Source organism: Achroia grisella, unplaced genomic scaffold (genome assembly GCF_030625045.1).
Source record: "Achroia grisella isolate CSIRO2021 unplaced genomic scaffold, CSIRO_AGI_Agris_v1 utg483, whole genome shotgun sequence".
NCBI lineage: Eukaryota > Metazoa > Arthropoda > Insecta > Lepidoptera > Pyralidae > Achroia > Achroia grisella.
In genome coordinates, this window is record NW_026712886.1 from 812,083 (window position 1) to 831,171 (window position 19,089).

At 33.6% G+C, this 19,089-nt stretch overlaps 1 protein-coding gene across 1 annotated transcript; it reads right to left on the reverse strand.

Annotated features, from left to right (window-relative positions):
* Nucleotides 1-16,728: 16,728 nt before the first annotated feature.
* Nucleotides 16,729-19,086, reverse strand: LOC131845744 (uncharacterized). Its single transcript, XM_059194836.1, has one exon. It carries the CDS (start codon nucleotides 18,937-18,939, stop codon nucleotides 16,729-16,731), a length of 2,211 nt encoding a protein of 736 aa, XP_059050819.1. The 5' UTR covers nucleotides 18,940-19,086.
* Nucleotides 19,087-19,089: the final 3 nt, after the last annotated feature.

Below are 19,089 nucleotides of genomic sequence, written 5' to 3' on the forward strand. Positions count from 1 at the left end.
TTTATATACTTTAATATATTTATGTCATTCTGATTAGATAGACTAAAAAAAATATTGTTTATTTTAATTTAATTATAGTCTATAATTAAATTAAAATAAACAATTTTTTTTTTTGTTATTATTATCAGATATACCATTATGTAATCGATCAAAAGGATAAAACGAAAGTACCGACCAGCTGATGGTATGGTATCCTTGTTTATAAAGGAAAGATGAAAGAAACGGGCGAATAAACAGCGGACGTCAGATAAATAGAGGGCAAACGTTTTGCAAAGAGGGAGTAAAAAAAACGGCCAAAGAAAACCTTTTCCGTCAGGATTCATTAGTGATCGTGTGGAGTTTTTATTTATTTAATTCAATTGATTCCACAAAGAGCTTTCAAAGGGATCCTGTTGTATTACAAGTCGATGTTTCAAAACCGGTATTAGTTTTAATAATATTTCATAATATACTAGCTACTCGCCTCGGCTTCGCACGGGTGTACAATGTATATGTAATATACATATAAACCTTCCTCTTGAATCACTCTATATATTAGAAAAAATCGCTTCAAAATCATTTATGTAGTTTTAAAGATATAAGCATACATAGGGACGGATAGACAGCGACAGCGATTTTGTTTTATACTATGTTTTATAATAATAATGAAATGCGAAAGTTTGTAAGTATGAATGTTTGTACTCTTTCACACAAAAACTACTGAATGGATTTTGATGAAACTGTACAGTAATATAGCTTATAGATCAGATTAACATGTAGGCTATATTTTTTGTTAAAATTTATGTATTGAAATTTAACGCGGGCACAGCTAGTATGACATATTTTTTTTTTTTATATAATTGATATAACAAATCCACTAACCCGCCTGATGGTAAGTGGTAACCCAGCCTGGAATCAACGGAAGTACATCCAATACAAGGGACAGACGATGTTTGTTATTGACTGTTACTAAATAAAATAACTAACGGCCAGTCTGATGGTAAATGGCAACTCAATGTGAGTGTATACTGGCTGTTACTAAATAGATGTAATTAACAATAAGGAGAATGGGCAGGAAGAAATATAAGGTATGTGTAAGGTAGAAACATTACATTTATGGTGTCAACACACATTATGTTATCTCTATTGGTTTGGAATATTGAAATGAAATATATTTATTTATCATATAAGTAGTACATCTTACAAATTTTAAAATTTGATGTTACTCTTTCACGAAAAATGACTGAATGGATTTTAATGAAACTTTACAATAATATAGCTTATAGATCATAATAATACAGGCTTATTCTCTTAAGTCATCAAAATGAGTAATAACTGTATTGCATTGTGTTAGTATTATATTTATATATATTTAGCATTAATATATATTTGTTCAATATCATATTATATAATTATTATATACTATGTATGTATATATTATATTACTATAGAAATAGAATAATCTTTATTCAAATAAACTCCTTACAAGCAATTTTGAATAGTCATATTTTGATTCTACCACTCATTCGGAATGCATTCATTACAAGAAACTTATGTGTTGCTCTTTTGAATATATGTTTTTTATATATATAATAATTAAAAGTAAGAGGCATGTGATAATAAAAAAAAAACCGTTACGCACTCGTTTTTAGTGCAATCAGATAATATTGTCAGCGTTGTGGATTTTAAGTTTTTCTATAAAAATATTATATACTAGCTAGTATATTATTATATACTAGCTTTGCCCGCAACTTTGTCCGCGTGAACCTTGGCCAAAAAGTATATCATAATCTAACTCAAAAAAGCTAATGAAGAATTTTCATCCACTATTTTATTTAACGGTTCATTTTTTACACATCTTAAATGTCATATTTACTTATATTTAATCAACAGCTCGAAAAATAATTTTCAAGCTTCTAAAAGTGACGATACTTCCATACAATTTTCATATCCTCTTTCAACCCCTTACAACCCTTTTTTCGCTTCAAGAAGTAGGCTATGTCCTTTCTCAGGATCTAGACTATCTGTGTAATAAATTTCATTTATATCGGTTCAATAGTTTTAACCAGTAGTTGCAATATATATATAAATTTGGCACGGTTGAGACCGCGGGCGCAGCTAGTATGAAAGATTTCTAAATAACGCTACGTTTATGTTTAGGATCAAAAGCAACATTTTATGGCAGCTCCCTGTTTTCTCGATATTCCATGTTATAAAACGGTAATAGAGCAATAAAAGTTTAACGATAGACATTGCGGTTGCGTCCTTACGTGATTCCTGTAGGGTACCTACCCGCTTAGTTTCCGATCCCAGTTTAGAGTTGCCAATAAACTAATACCTGAAGAGAGCAACACACAAGTTTCTTTCTTGTTCTTCTTGTGATGAGACAGCATTCTGAATGAGCGGTAGATTAAAAAAAAATGTTATGACTATTCAAAAGTGCTTCAATGTAAGTTTATTGGAATAAATGATTTTCTATTCTATTCTTCTTGTACAGGTTTAGTCGTAAAAATATAAGCCGAAAGCCAGTTACACTATTCACGGTACTGAATAACTTCCCTAAAAATGTCAAGCGGAACATTTAATAATAATAATAAAGGTATTTATTCAGCATTACAGTATTCTTAGATGCTTGATAACTTGGTGTTGCGGGTGCTCATGGGCGGCGGTAATTACTTACCATCAGGTGAGCCGCATGCTCGTTTGTCCCCTGTGTTATATAAAAAAAAAACTTAAAAGCTAAAACGTACTGGTATCGCTGAATGAGACTCCCACTCAGCATTTATACTGTAGTATACATATACCACAGCGCTGATTTTCATTTGATTTGATATGAAGAGGAGACCTGGTGTCTAAGGTACAGGCTATGGCTTAGTTTGGGGTTCAGATTTCCCACAAATTATATTTGTGATTTTTATTGTTGGCATTTATATAATAAAACTGGAATTATGTAATTAGTGGAGATGAAAAAAAAATTAATTGCATTAAAAAAAAAAAATTATTATTGTATCATATATCCTGCTCGGTCACGTCATGGATTTAGAATCATTCAGGATCAATTTTTCATTTCAGATTTGAGCTGTGACAATGTGTGTGTGATCCCAGTTAAAAAATTAACTTTACAGTATTTTGGTTTGTTTTCTTTTATATTCTATGGCAGTAATTCCAGTTAAGAAATTAATTTAGTTAATATTATTGGAATCTATTAATAATAAAGACATTTATTATTAATAGAATAGAATTTACATAGCATTACAGTATTCTTATTTGCTATCTATCTTATTTACTATAAAACTTAAAAGTCAAAGTTAAAACATACTAGTAACGCTGAATTTGACTCCAACTCAGCTGTAGTATAGTTACACCACAGTTTATTATTACATTGATCATGTAAATATTTTTGGTCCACAGCTCATATAGAATGTATTAATAACTGTATGTCTATAAATATACATATATAATTATACATGCGTATGTATCACCTTTAAAAAGAAGTTGAAACAACCGATTTCGTTAAAAACAAACGTTACATCAAAAGATACATAATTATTAAACAACATTCAAAACGCAAGACATTATTAAACCCGAGTATTACAATTTGAAGTACTATAATGAGAACAGAACTCGGCTGTCATGTTAAACACTTAATTTATAGATACAAAACGCGAGCAATTCAAACCTATGTAATTGAATTACAACGTGTGGTATATTCCTGACAAAACACGGCCGCCCTCGTAACACCAAATTGTTTCTTCAGTTTGCTAATAATTTCAAATGTAAATTGCCAATTTGGGAGACACAACGATTTTCAGAACAATGTTATGCCTAATTTATTCAGCTGATCAATATTCAATAGATCTGAGAATCGTTGAGCCCATTCTGAATGGATAGTATCTTATCGAGACAGCATATATTAATTGTTTGATAGTACATTAATACTGATAACTGATACCGAAACCTTTTAACTATGCAAATTAAAATTCTAATAATGAAACGGGAAAGAATAAATTTCATTCATCATCATAATCTCAGCCTGGAAGACGTCCACTGCTGGACTGCCTCCCCTAAAGATCTCCACGACGATCCGTCCTGCGCTGCTCGCTTCCATCGCCTTCCAGACGCCATCTTGACCAGATCGTCGGGCCACCTTGCTGGAGGCTTTCCCACGCTACGTCTTCCGGTCCGTGGTCGCCACTAGAAGACTTTATTGCCCCAAAGGCCATCTGTCCTACGTGCTATGTGCCCTGCCCATAGCCACTTCAGTGCGCAATTCTGCGAGCTATGTCGGTAACTTTGATTCTTCTGCGGATTTCCTAATTTTTGATTGGATCACGCAGAGAAACTCCGAGCATAGCCCTCTCCATTGCCCTCCCTATCGTTTACGCTTCATATCCATCTATAAAAAAGTAGCATCTCTTTTGTTATGCTCTCTTCATCCATCCGTAATATTGTATATACTAATAATAACGGTAAGTTTGGATTATCTATGGTATTAATGTTTATAACTATTTAATATTCCGTCGGCTCAAACGGATTCCGTGGTGTGTAGTCTGTGGATTACGTTATTGGATCTTGTTGCTAGGTTATTAATTAATACATGGAACAACACGTGGATGTAATGTAGAATTGTGTCATAGACAAATTATCGGTATAATATACTTTTTTAATTTTTATATGAGTACCGGCAAAGCGTGTTTTAAATTTATATCGCTATTAAAAAATCGTGTTCATGGTTAAGGATTGTAAATTGCTGAATCTGTTTTTCGATGCTGAATCAATCTAATACGTAAAAAAAAAGTATAAAAAAAAATTGGATGACCTACGGCCAACCTTATGCGTAAGAGAAATAGTTTATGTCTTGTCATATAAATTTCTATCGCTATTAAGAAATAAGGGTTGATGGTAGAAGGCTAAAACTTTTTTTGTTTAATCCTGAAAATATAAAAAAAAGTCGTGTGGACCAACCTTATGAAAAACAGTTTACGTTCCACTCTCACTATGGATATCACGTTGTCCTGAGCGAGCTGTGATAACAATCATCAGTTGAGTTGAAAGGTTCATTACACTAGTTATATATAGACTAAATATATTGATGTATACAAACCTTACATGATATGAGCATCCGGGCAAAGCCGGGGTTAGCCATTAGTATAATAATAATAATAATAATAATAATAATAATAATAATAATAATAATAATAATAATAATAATAATAATAATCGGTTGAGATTCCGAGGCGGTTCACTTCCGCGAAAGATGCAGAAAGCGGTGCTCTTAGATTCTGCCCGCATTGTACGCCGGTTTCTCTCCCTGGGACCCTGAACCCCGGCCGACTGTGCTTCTGCCGGTAAGCTGCCATCTCCTCTCCTTAAGAGGGGAGATGAGAACTTTTGTAAAATAATAATAATAATAAACCAGCAAAAGCTGAGAGAGTGAGACCATAGTGAGAATAATAATCATATTTATTTATACCAGAACAAAAGATACATATAGGTTAGAGTTCGTACACTCTTTGTTAAACAAAAACTATAAAAAAACCTCTTAAACATCTAGAATAAATTAAAAAATAATTTAAGCTAAAATTTTTAAGCATCTAGTCAAATTCTATTTTCTCTCTTTGTAAATATGTTTCCTTCTTCTACACTGTTACCTGTGACTTTTTAACTAGTATGATATTTTTTTTTTTCTGGTTTATATGTGTAATATTTGATTATGTATAATTATTTGATGTATACTATATTATTGTATTATATTATTGTGTATTGATATGTATGTATATATATGTAAATTTGTGTATGTACTATATTTTATTTTGTTTACATAAGTGTATACAATTTTTATGTTTCCACTAATGCGCCACCTACTCTATTTTTTTTTTGTAAATACTCTCTTTCCAAAGGTTGTCTGTAAGAGATTGCATTAGCGATAAGACCGCCTTTTGTACTTAGTTTTTTTTTTGTTTTTAATTTGTTCATGTCCTTTATATGTTGGTGCAATAAAGTGTTATAATTTATAATTTAATTTAATTAAACTACATATAAAATAGCAAATCAGCTGATGCTGTGAGCAAACCGTTTACACCTATGCTGCACAGCGCTGATTTTCGTCACTGCCTCTCATTTAATGAAATATAAATGATGCTAGCTGCATGTATACACAATGTTAAATAAATAATCCATATTGTTATTACTACTAATAAAATTAGAATAATTATTTTTATGCATTTTATTGCAAAATGCAAAATAGATATTAATATTCAACAATGCAATTATCATAAATATTAAATTGTATTTGGTAGAAAATGTCTATGACATAACTTTTTAATTGTCTATTTTTAATATAATTGTCATTGATTTCTTTGTAGTGTAACGATGACAGTTCACGTCTCTATATTAATTATATATCTGATCTAAAATAATTCATTTTTATTATTTATATATATCTATTGTTATACACAAAGTTGTGTCAGAAACATGGTGCCGAAAAATATTCAGTTATATCGCGAAATCTTCCATTATTGAGTAATTATAAGCAATTCATTTCAATATTCATCAAGAAAATTTTCTCAAGAGCGCCGTCATTTCATGGTAGTCATTTGTTTCAAGCGTTCCGAATGTAATAATTTTGAGTCGTAATAGTGTGTCAGTTCTGTCACCCGTATTTATAGAAGAAAAATATCGGAAATTATTTTGGTATTTTCATTTATTGGAACACAATTTATAATATATTTATATATGAGAATAGCGACACGAATAGAGGTTCGTCGAGTGACTCTACTAACAGTGTTTCCTATATTGATGCGGAATACATTATAAACATGGCAGAACAGGACAAGAAAAAATTGATTACAGGTAAAGGTCAGTGTAAAGCAACTATTACACGCCTTGAAAAGTTTTTTGCCGATGAAAATAAAATACTTACGACAGAAGACGTGCTTATAAGAAAAAAGAGCTTGATAGAAGTTTACACAAAATATCAAGAACTGTCACTGGACCTGCAATTATTGGGTGAAACAGCCGACGAGGAGGAGGAAACTGAGGAGCGCTACTATAAATTGATGATAATCATGGAGCGTAGACTGAAGTCCCCTCCCCAAGGAGATCACTCTCAGTTATATAATGCGGCGAAGCTGCCGACCTTAGATATACCGGTATTCGACGGCAAGAACATTGCAAGTTATAAACCGTTCATGGAGATGTTCCAAACAGTCGTACATGAAGATACAAGGATATCACCTATTCAGAAACTTTGCTTTCTCAAGAAATATCTCAAAGGAGAGCCATTACAAATAATAGATAATTTGCCAATTATTGGTGAATCATATGATTCTGCTATTCAATTATTGGAAAAGCGGTATGATAATCCATCATTATTAATTAATAGTCACGTAACCAGTCTATTAGATCTTCCAAGTCTACATAGAGGTACTGCACAGCATCTGCGAGACTTAGTGGTAAAGGTTAGACAGCATATCATTGCTTTACAAAACCTTCAACAAACAGTGAAACAGTGGGATGCGATTTTATCCTGTATTATAATGCGTAAGATTGACTTCTTCACAGTGAGGTCATTTCATGCCGAGCGTGACGCTACTACTGTCGTAGGTGTTGAAGAGTTGCTGTGTTATTTAGAAAAGCGAGCCACATCATTAGAGGCCAGTCCTAATCCTGTTGAGAAATCTCATGGGAAGTCATCATATGTCCACTTTGCTACATCAAGTAAGGCTATTAGTGATAAAATGCAATGCATATTGTGTTCTCAAGAACATAAGTTATTTAAATGTTCTAAGTTTAATTCGTTCACTTCTGAAAAACGTAATGATTTTATTGATAAAAACAAACTGTGTAAGATCTGTTTAAACTCTCATTCCCAAAAATGTAAATATAAATTCATATGTACAATTTGTAATTCCAGGAACCACAATACATTGTTACATGTAAACAGGGAACTTTTGAATAAAGAAGGTGAATGTGAGAACTTAGTAAGTATGCATATTCAGCATTCAGCACAGTCATTAAGCAAAGGTGTCCTGCTTCCAACAGCCAAGGTAATGGTTCACGGAGCTAATAATAAAAAGTTTATTGTTAAGGTACTTCTAGATTGTGGTAGCCAGACTTCATTCTGCACCACTACGTTTGCCAAACAGTTAGGACTTCCATATTTTTATTTATATAAAAATATTAGTACTCTGGGTGATGCATGCAGTAGTAATTCATATAAAGCCATTAACTTGCCCATAGAGTCTTTAGTTCATGATTTTAAATTAAATATTACTTGTTCAATTATTGACAAGATTACTTCAAAGTTGCCACAAAGGGCTCTTGATTTACATACGTTTAATATACCTAATAATATAGCATTGGCTGATAAGGAATTTTATGTCCCAGGAGAAATATCGCTATTGCTTGCTTGTGATGTATTTTTTAAAATTATTCAGGACGGTAAAATTGAAAGGGGGCCAGCGGATCCCATATTACTTAATACTTATTTGGGATACATCGTTTCGTCCTCTAATCAGCTGTTCGTAAAAAATGTTCATTCTATGCATATAGTTAGTTCAGAATCGGATATCGAATATTATGTTCGTCAGTTTTGGGAGACAGAGAAGGTTCCAGAAATATATCAGGAATCTCTCCCAGAGCTTCAATATAGTGAGAAGGTTTTTAATGACTCTGTAACCTTACAGAATAATACATTTGAAGTGAAAATTCCTCTTAAGGTCGATTTAAGTGAAATTGATCCATCAAATTCATATGCTATTGCATTAAAGAGATTATTTAATTTAGAAAATCGATTCAAAAAAGATCCTATATATTATAACTTATACAAAAATTTTATTCATGAATACTTAGATTTAAAACATGCTAAAATTATTGATACAAAAAACTGCAATACAAGGGATATACCATTATTTTATTTACCACATCATGCTGTATTACGTCCTGATAAGCAGACTAACAAACTAAGGGTAGTTTTCGACGGAAGCGCGAAAACAAAAAATGGTAATAGTTTAAATGATTTTATGTGTAATGGTCCTGTAGTGCAACGTTTATTATTTGACATATTATTATTATTCCGTACGTATAAATATATTATTCAATGTGATGTACGTCATATGTACCGTATGATCAATATTCATCCAGATCATAGGTGTCTTCAAAATATTTTGTGGCGGGAGGATGGAGTCATGATGACTCTACAGCTACAAACAGTAACGTATGGATTAAAAAGTTCAGCATATTTAGCTACAAGGTGTCTCATTGAATTATCAAACCGTTATAAGGATAATTTTCCATTGGCAAGTGCAGCAATAAGGAATAATTCATATGTTGATGATATACAGTCAGGTAGCAATTCAATAGAGGGAGCTATACGTCTTAAAAATGAGTTAATGAATATTGCTAAATTGGCTAATTTTAAGCTTCATAAATGGGTGTCTAATTGTCCTGAATTACTAAATGATATACCTAAGGAAAGCCTGGGAATGAGTTGTAAAAATTTTGATCAGGACAACTCAATTTTCAAAATATTAGGTCTTTCATATAATGCAAGAGACGATGTATTTCAGGTAAGTGGACATGTTATAAACCCTAAACCTGAAATGCCAACAAAAAGAAACGTTCTCTCGTCAATAAGTAGGTTATTTGACCCTATGGGATTTGCTGGACCTGTCATAACTAAAGCTAAATTAATATTACAAGAATTGTGGCGACATAATCTTCATTGGGATTCTCCATTACCTAATGATTTAATGATTACATGGGAAAAATTTTATACTAATCTTATTAATATGCCAACTATTTCTATTTCACGTTATTTAAACACCGCTGAAACATCTAATATTCAATTAATTGGCTATTGTGATGCTTCTGCGTATGCTTATGGCTGTTGTATTTATTTAAAGGTAAAAAATAAAGATGAAACTCATATTCACCTACTTTGTTCTAAGTCACGTATCAATGGTTTGAATTCTAAGCTTACTATACCAAAGTTAGAGTTAAACGGTGCTTTTCTGTTGGCTAAACTTATGAATAATGTATCGAACATACTTAATATCATAAATATTAAATTATTTTGTGACTCAAAAATAGTTTTAGGTTGGCTTGATTCACCTTTTCTTAAGGTTCCTCCTTATGTAGGGAATCGCATAAAAGAGATTAAAAGGCTTACTACACAAAAGACATTATGGTATTTCACTCCTGGTCTACTCAATCCTGCAGACATTCTTTCTAGAGGCGCAGACCCAAATGACATTAATAGTAATTCTTTATGGAAATGTGGACCGGATTATTTAGTAAACTGCGATGATTATAATTTTTATATGTCTGAGGTTGAACTTCCTTTTAATATTTGTGATAGTAATGTAAATAATAGTTTTTCTATTGTTAATAAAGAGACTATAGATCCTTTGTTTGAAAAGTACTCTAACTTATATAAAATGACTCGTATTATTGTATATGTATTGCGATTTGTAAAAAGATGTAAACGTAATTTAATTCGTAATGTGAGCCATACATACTGTAATGGATCTATATTTTGCAATTTTCTAATATAAATTTTACACAAAATTAATATGTATTGCTTGCGGGCCCCCAATTTATGTCTATGACATAACTTTTTAATTGTCTATTTTTAATATAATTGTCATTGATTTCTTTGTAGTGTAACGATGACAGTTCACGTCTCTATATTAATTATATATCTGATCTAAAATAATTCATTTTTATTATTTATATATATCTATTGTTATACACAAAGTTGTGTCAGAAACAGAAAATGTATTCATAATGTTGTTTTATTACCAGAAAATTCATGACAACAGTATTATTTATGCATTACTTTTAATATTGTCTTTATTACTAGATATACCCCCGGTGCTGCTCGTTTTAACTCTTACGACATGTGTTCTATGTATTTTAAGGCATCGCCTTCACGTCACCTAATTACATGAAATCTCTACAACAGAAGGTTCTTGTTGCAAACTCTGCACATTTTTTGACGACCTCGGTGGCCTAGCGGTGTAGCACACCGCTTTACGTCCGATGGTCGCGGTCTCGATTCCTCGCACGGCATTTACGAAAAAAATCATCTATGTACTTGTATCAGTTATCTAGTACCCGTAACACAAGCTTTAGCTAGCTTAATATGGGACTAGATGGGGCTATGTGAATTGTCCTGAGATTATTATTATTATTTATTTTTCTACAACTTTTAAATGTATTCTTTTTTTTGTATTGTATTTATTGTATGTATATATATATATCATATCATTGTATACTCTATTCTCCCAAATTTGTATTTAAATCTGTACTATTATGAACATGTACAACATTTATTTAAAAAGAATACGAGCTGAGTTTCTTGTCAGTTCTTCTTATCTCGAAATCATTCCGAACTGATGGTAGATTTGACATATCATAAGAGTCTGTAATAGATCTACATGAATAAGGATATTTTGAATTTGAATTTGAAAAATATGTATTGTATTCTTTATAGAATTGTCATATAATTATATATGTGTGTATTCTAAATATATAATTTGTATATATATATGTATATGTAGGCATTTTAATATCACTTTTTACTATTTATTATTGTTACACCTCGACCTGACTCAAGTCTAATCACTCCTCTCTATCCTAAGGTTGCCAGGAAGAAATCGCTTTTCAGCGACAAGGCCGCCCATTGTTGCCTCTTCCCTTTGAGAATATTGTATGTCTATAAATATTATTGTTATTTATATATTAACAATGTATAGAAATGTTTGTTTTTATTCTATGAGGAGAAAAGATAAAGAATTTTTATTTTATTTGTCTAATTGTAAATTTTTATAGCCATTCCCATAAAAGACCTATTGACTTTTGACCATGGGAAAGACGCCGAGAGGAACCGATAGTCACATCTTACTTAGCTAAGTAAGCAACAAATACAACAATCTTTTTCAAAGAGAAATTATAATTAAAATGTACTTAAATATTTATGTACTGCTGTATCCATAGACAAAGGGAACGAAGTGAGCCGCTGTTTTTCTTATTAAATTTTCATGTTTTCTTATAAATAACAGAGAATCCCAACTCGGCACCCGCAGTTGGGGCGCGTAAGTACAAAATCTCGGTCTCTGCATGATTTAGAACAACTCTGAACCCTATATATAGTATATCAACTTGCATTCTTTCTGAAGAAGTTGCTTCTGAGACCATGAAAATGTCATTAATTAATTTTAATACTCTTTTTTACTTACCTATACTATAAAAAAATATGATAATATGATGAGAATATATGTCATTAAACTAAAATACAAACTGTTAAAAAAATATAGTCGCCAACTCTGATAGAGACAGTGTCTTAATTGATGATCAAGAAAATGTAGATACATTTCTGATCTTTGCTACCAGATGGGATAATCAGATGCATTATCAACTGTCGGCGTACTGGTAAATGTAATATCTGACATGTTTAGATTTCGCTAGTGTGTTTGAATCCTACAAGGCAAGAATCAGCCTTTCCATCTCTCAATGTATCGTATCTCAGGAATAATCTACGATGTAGAATAACATAACATAACATCTTATCATAAAATTAAGGTCATACAATAAACATGTTGGTGCTTTAGCCTAGCTAGATAGGCTAAGGCAACTTGCTTACTAGAATTAATAGCATGTACTTTTAGTTTGTACAAAAGTCTCTAAATTTCAAAGAAATAATATATAATATATATATATAATACGAACATTGACATCACAAATTGTCAGACTGAAACATACATAAATTCAAAATTAAATTGAAGTTTTTTGGTACATTCAAACTCACAACCTATAAGAGTAATAAATCATTAACCGTGGACAAAATCAATTAAACAAATACCTAAAAAATGACTAAAATATACCATATCGTATCCGCATAGAACCTACTTTGTTTCAACACAGTCGCTGTGTTGAAACAAAGTATCTTTTAGCTTGTAAAATATACTTCGTTTCAACATAGCGATGATAGTAGACTCGCGGCCCGTGTTGTCTGCGAGTATGCCTCGGTTTTCTTCTTTTAAAATTCTCAATTACCATTTTCGTGGTATTCCATTGCATAGAATATTTAAGTACATGACCGTTTCATTGGCAGAACTTGGGTCACAATGATAAAATTTGCTGAGTTTATGTAGTGAAGCGTGAGACTGGTTTAGTACTCAAACATATCAACAATTCCTGATATTTCAACAGTTATTCTACCTCTAAGAAATCCTAAAAAGCAACGGGTAGAAGTTTTGAACAACTTCGGTGAGGTCTAGAGGTTTTGGCACACCACCTTACTTATGATAGTCGCAGGTATATCCACAGTTCCTGATATTTCGGCAGTTATTCTACTTCTAGGAAATTTTAAAAAGCAACAGGGTTTAGTACATCGTCTTACTTCCGATGGTCGCGGTTTCGATTCCTCGCACGCTGCAAACATTTGTATTCATGAGTATGATTGTTTGTATACAGAATATATATATTTACATTTGTATCAGTTGTCTAGAAAAATAAAGTTAAATTCCACGCGGACGAAGTCGCGAGCAAATTTTATAGTATAAATATAAATCTCATTGATTCTCCCACGAAGAAAACGTCATCTTCTATTTCCGTGAGATTTATCAAAACAACCTACGATACAAAACGAAAACTTTTCTATAAAAAATACATTTTTAGATACAGTAGTTCATACTTTAATATTCCACTCAGTGTCTACTTTGAAGTTTAGATAGATTTCTAAATTAAAAACACATTTTTCGTCTATGATGTTCAATAAAAAAGCAGCCCTTGATCTTTGAAACTCGAAGTTATGTTTTATACCATCTAAAAGACTGACCTGTATAGATAAACATTGATAAGTAATTCTAAAGAATATGTTTTTTATAAAAAAAAAGGTATCTAAATCTCGGAACAAGCTTTTATCTATGCATATAAATAAAATTGGAGTGTCTGTTTGTAATATTGAAATAATCGTTTTTTACTACATTCATATAAATACGGTACATACACCAAAATAACATTTTTTTACAATTTTTGTCTATCCGTCTGTCTGACCGATTTTGACGGGACTTTTTTTGGAGGTATCTGATGTAATAATAAGTAACTTAGGGCTACTTTTATTTTAGAAAAATTAAATTAAATCGTAAATGTGTATATAAATGTACCGTGGTGCTCATGTATATAAATGTTTGTACCGGGCGAAGAACCGAACCAGTAACTGTCGGATGTGAGAGGGTGTGTTAAACCGCTAGACCATGGAGGCAGTTTATTGGCCATATTTATTTAGTTTCAGAGATTACTGTATTCCAATAAACAGACACTTTAAAGTTACTAGTAAAGACGTTTGTGGTAGTTCGGAAATCACTTTCTACTCACTTTGCGACTCACAGCCACTGCAAGTGGAAGAAAATTTAATCAAAACAACATCTTGAGTTTCAAACTGGTCAGTACAAAGCCTTTCGTACGTTTATTACTTTGATCAATGAACTATTATAGGAAATGGCTTCTTTTGATACGACTCCAGACCAGTCTTAAATTGGAACTAGACTGAAATGTGAAACACTCGATCCTAAATAAAATATAAAACAAAGTCGCTATCGCTGTCTGTCCTTATGTATGTTTAAGTCTTTAAAACTACGCAACGGATTTTGATAAAAAGAGGAAGGGTTATATATATAATACATGTACAATCTTACGAAGCCGGGGTGGGTAGCAAGTATATATATAAATTGCAATTATATATACGAGATGTAGTTGCGGAACATATAATATATCTAATTATCAAAACGTCTAAGTCATTAAAAAATCTATATCTATATATCTCTATCTACATAAAAAATGTTCAACATCAAACACATTTTTTTTGTTTTGTACTAAGTAATGATTACAAAACCCTAAGTCATTAAAAAAAAATTATATATCTATCTCTATCGTAGCGTACCATATATCCAATTTACTAAACTTCTTGCTAAATTATTAAAAAAATTAAATCTATATCTATATATCTATCTCTATCTATCTACATCTACATAAAAAATGTTCAATATCAAACAGATTTTTTTTGTTTTATACTAAGTAATGATTACAAAACGCTAAGTCATTAAAAAAATATATATCTATCTCTATCTATCTACATCTACATAGAAAATGTTCAACATCGAACACACTGTCGCAGCTTAAATTCTCTTAGATTTCACGAACGAAATATATAATACATGTACACCTGTACGAAGCCGGGTGGGTAGCTAGTATATATATAAATTGAAATTATATATACGAGATGTAGTTGCGTACCATATATCCAATAAACTAAACTTCTTGCTAAATTATTAAAAAAATTGAATCTATATCTATATATCTATCTCTATCTATCTACATCTACATATAAAATGTTCAACATCAAACACACTGTCGCAGCTTAAATTCTCTTAGATTTCACGAACTCGAGCACTACGTTATTGTCTACACTCATAATCTTGGAACAAAGCGAGAAGAAACAAGACTCTTGTTTACGGCTGAAGAAATTATGTTCTACGAAGTCAACACGAGTTTTATTAATATTCTAATATACATCTTAGGAAACTCTGCGGTTACACTCATTTTGTTTTACGAGTATACCAATGTATATATATTATAATACAAGTGTATGGTATAAAATATGGTAGGTCACGGTGATGGCAAACGAAGACTTTTAAGACAATTGGATTTATTTTCGACACATAAATTTTATAATGTTAATTAGAGATATGACGTGCGGTGTCGATCGCATCTAGGTGCAGACTGCGTGGCGTCTGTTGCGCCGGTTATAAGTTTTTTTGAAAACGACTACGACACCGCACGCAGAGACAATAACATAGACAAACATCATTTTAATTATTTTGTTTTTTAAGGCACAGAACGCGTCGCTTACACACCCCACCCCAGTGTTGAGCCTGGCTCAGCACTCATTATCCATCGAAATACGAACGACACGCGTCACCGGCCGTTTCAAAATGCCAGTCTTAGTTTTCAATTCTACGACCCTAACTCGACCATCCCTTCCTGGAAACACCTGCTGAACCACAGCTTTCAGCCAGAAATTACGAGGTGCATCAGGATCGACAATAAGTACAAAATCACCTACCTGTATCGGTGTCTGGTCGTACTGCCATTTACGCCTAGGTATTAGGTCAGGAAGCACTTCTCTGACCCACCGCTTCCAAAACATGTCAGCGAGCCTCTGCGCCTTACGCCACTGTTTACGTAGGTACAAATCAGAGTCATTAAATACACCAACAGTTGGCAAATTTGATGACGAACCCAACATAAAATGATTAGGAGTTAGAGACTCACTACTACCTACTTCTACCGATACATGTGACAAGGGTCGACTGTTGACAATATTCTCAACTTCCGTCAGGAGCGTGTTGAGTACTTCTTCACGTGGTGCACGTTCTTTTAAAATTACCCTAAGTGAAGTCTTGACACTCCTAATAAGTCGCTCCCATGCCCCACCCCAGTGGGGACTGGCAGGCGGGATGAAGGTCCATTCCACTCCATTATTAGCTGCTTCATTTGTTAGCCTATCAAAATCTACCTCATTTATAGACTTCTTCAGCTCAGCATCAGCGCCTCTCAAGTTTGTACCATTATCAGAGTACAGCATACGAGGCCAACCCCGTCTTGCTGCCATTCGACGAAGAGCCATAATGAGGGAGTCAGAGGTAAGTGATGATACCAGTTCTAAGTGGATTCCACGGACGGTCAAACAAGTAAATAAAACTCCATACCTTTTTCTCTATGTCTCCCCACAGTGACCTCCATGGGTCCAAACAAATCCAGACCACAGTGTGTGAAAGGACGCTGATGATGAGCCAGTCGTGCTTCAGGCAGCTCTCCCATTCTCGGTACCTGTGGTTTTGCTCTTTTTATTCTACAAAACATACATTTATATGCTACATGTTTTACGGTTGGACGTATTCTAATAATCCAATATTTCTGTTTCAGGTTGTTTACAACGGTTTCCTGGTTCCCGTGGGCTGTCTTCACATGGTTGTATCTAACAATTAATTGAGATACCTGACTACGCCCGTCCAAGATGATAGGTCTCTTCATTTCAGGTTCAACATCCGGTGCAGCATCTATGCGGCCGCCGACACGGAGAATCCCGTACTCATCCAGAAATGGAGATAACGTAAGTAACTTACTACCTTTTGACAAACAGTTACCATTTTTAATTGCAGCTATTTCATCACCGAATGACTGTTCTTGTGTATATTTTAGCAGCAATCGCTCAGCCCTCTTCATGACTGTGCAAACAGTCTCAATCTGCTTTCTACACTTGTATATAAATTTTAGAATACATGCCGTAGCCCTCACCAGTCGTAACCAGCATGAAAATCTTCCTGGGTCAGGTACAGGTAAGTTACAATCTTCATGTTGTATTATCATTACTCGTTCTAAACTCATTTCATTTATCTTATCGATTATATTCACCGGCCACGATGACTCATCGCTGTATAAGAATGACGGACCTCTAAACCATTCATTTTTAAAAAGAGAATCGTCGTAATTTTCTCTCGTAGCGAGATCAGCAACATTTAATTTTGTAGGTACATACCGCCACTCCTCAGGGCGGCTTAGCTCGTCTATTTCACCCAGCCGGTTTGCTATGTACGTTTTATAGCTACGTGTATTATTACATATCCAGTGTAGCACGGTACTAGAGTCGCACCAAAAATAACGCCTTACTGGATTTATTTTGTGTTCTCTGATTATTGTATCTGCCAACCTCGCAGCCAATAAAGCAGCTTGCAATTCCAAACGCGGCACGGTAGTATGACTCACGGGCGCGACACGGCACTTGCTAGCTATGAATGACATACATATATCTTTATTTACGTACCATCGCCAGTATGCGACTGCGCACATTGCTTTAGTCGACGCATCGCAACACAAGTGTAACTCTAAATTACTATATTCACTTCCAGCCAAAACCTGTTTCGTAGCGCCTGTCACTACGTCATTGCAGCGGGATGTCGTAGCGCAGCTATTAGCTACGCCAGTTTCGTAGCCGATAGCCCGTTCGGTTACGCTTGTAGATGTAAGAGAGGTGAGAGAGGTTATGTTTACCTGAACTGATGTGCTACGTTTTATCGCTGACTCGCTCCCACTCGTCGCTGCTTGATACCACCTCGGCAGACGGATATTTTTTATTTCACTCGTTAGTACATTGACCCACTGACACCATTTTTTATGTATGTCATCTGTTACTAAGTCGTCCCAGCTGATTCCAGCGCGCCAGGTATCTTGCAACATTATTTTACCTTGTATAGAAAATGGCGATAAGAATCCAAATACATCGAATATTGACATTATGACTCTGAGCATAACTCTTTTTGTTGGTCTATTCTTACCATTAATTATGTCATGTGGTATGCGCTTGAGAGACACATCGAACCCCAACTCGTCTTCGCGCGGGTACCATATCAATCCGAGCGTACGTTCACCTTCGCATTCTTGATCTATTTTGAACTTTACGGCCGTAGTACCTAAGGACTCCTTTGGAATACTATCCAATACGGCTGGACTGTTGCTAGTCCAATTACAAATATGAAAACCACCTGATTTGTGAATTTTACTAATATTACGTACCATTGTTATGGCGGCGGCCTCGTCTGGCAAACTGTCTATGTAGTCATCCATATAATGTTGATTACATATCGCTGCTACGGCGTTTGGCATCGATGACTCATACCTTAGTGCGTTTTTATTCTTAATAAATTGAGCTATGAACGGTGAACATTTCGCGCCAAATATTAATGACGTCATCACGTACGTTTTTTCATGTTCTGCAGGACTGCTTCTCCACAGAAATCTGAGTGCGTTCTGGTCTTCTTCTCTTACCTTTATCCTTAAAAACATATCTTTTATATCGCCGGTCACCGCTACTCTGTTCTCCCTAAATCTTACCATAATGCCGAATAGAGATGTAAGTAGGTCCGGCCCCTTCAGTAGATAGTCATTTAATGACAAACCATTTGTGCTAGCTGCGGCATCGAAGACCAGACGTAGTTTTTTTTTATTTGGGTTGTCTACCCCAAAATGTGGTAAGTACCATGTCCG

Excerpts from the sequence above, each read along its gene's own strand:
- LOC131845744 (XM_059194836.1), bottom strand. The coding sequence starts at position 18,939 with ATGGTAAGATTTAGGGAGAACAGAGTAGCGGTGACCGGCGATATAAAA.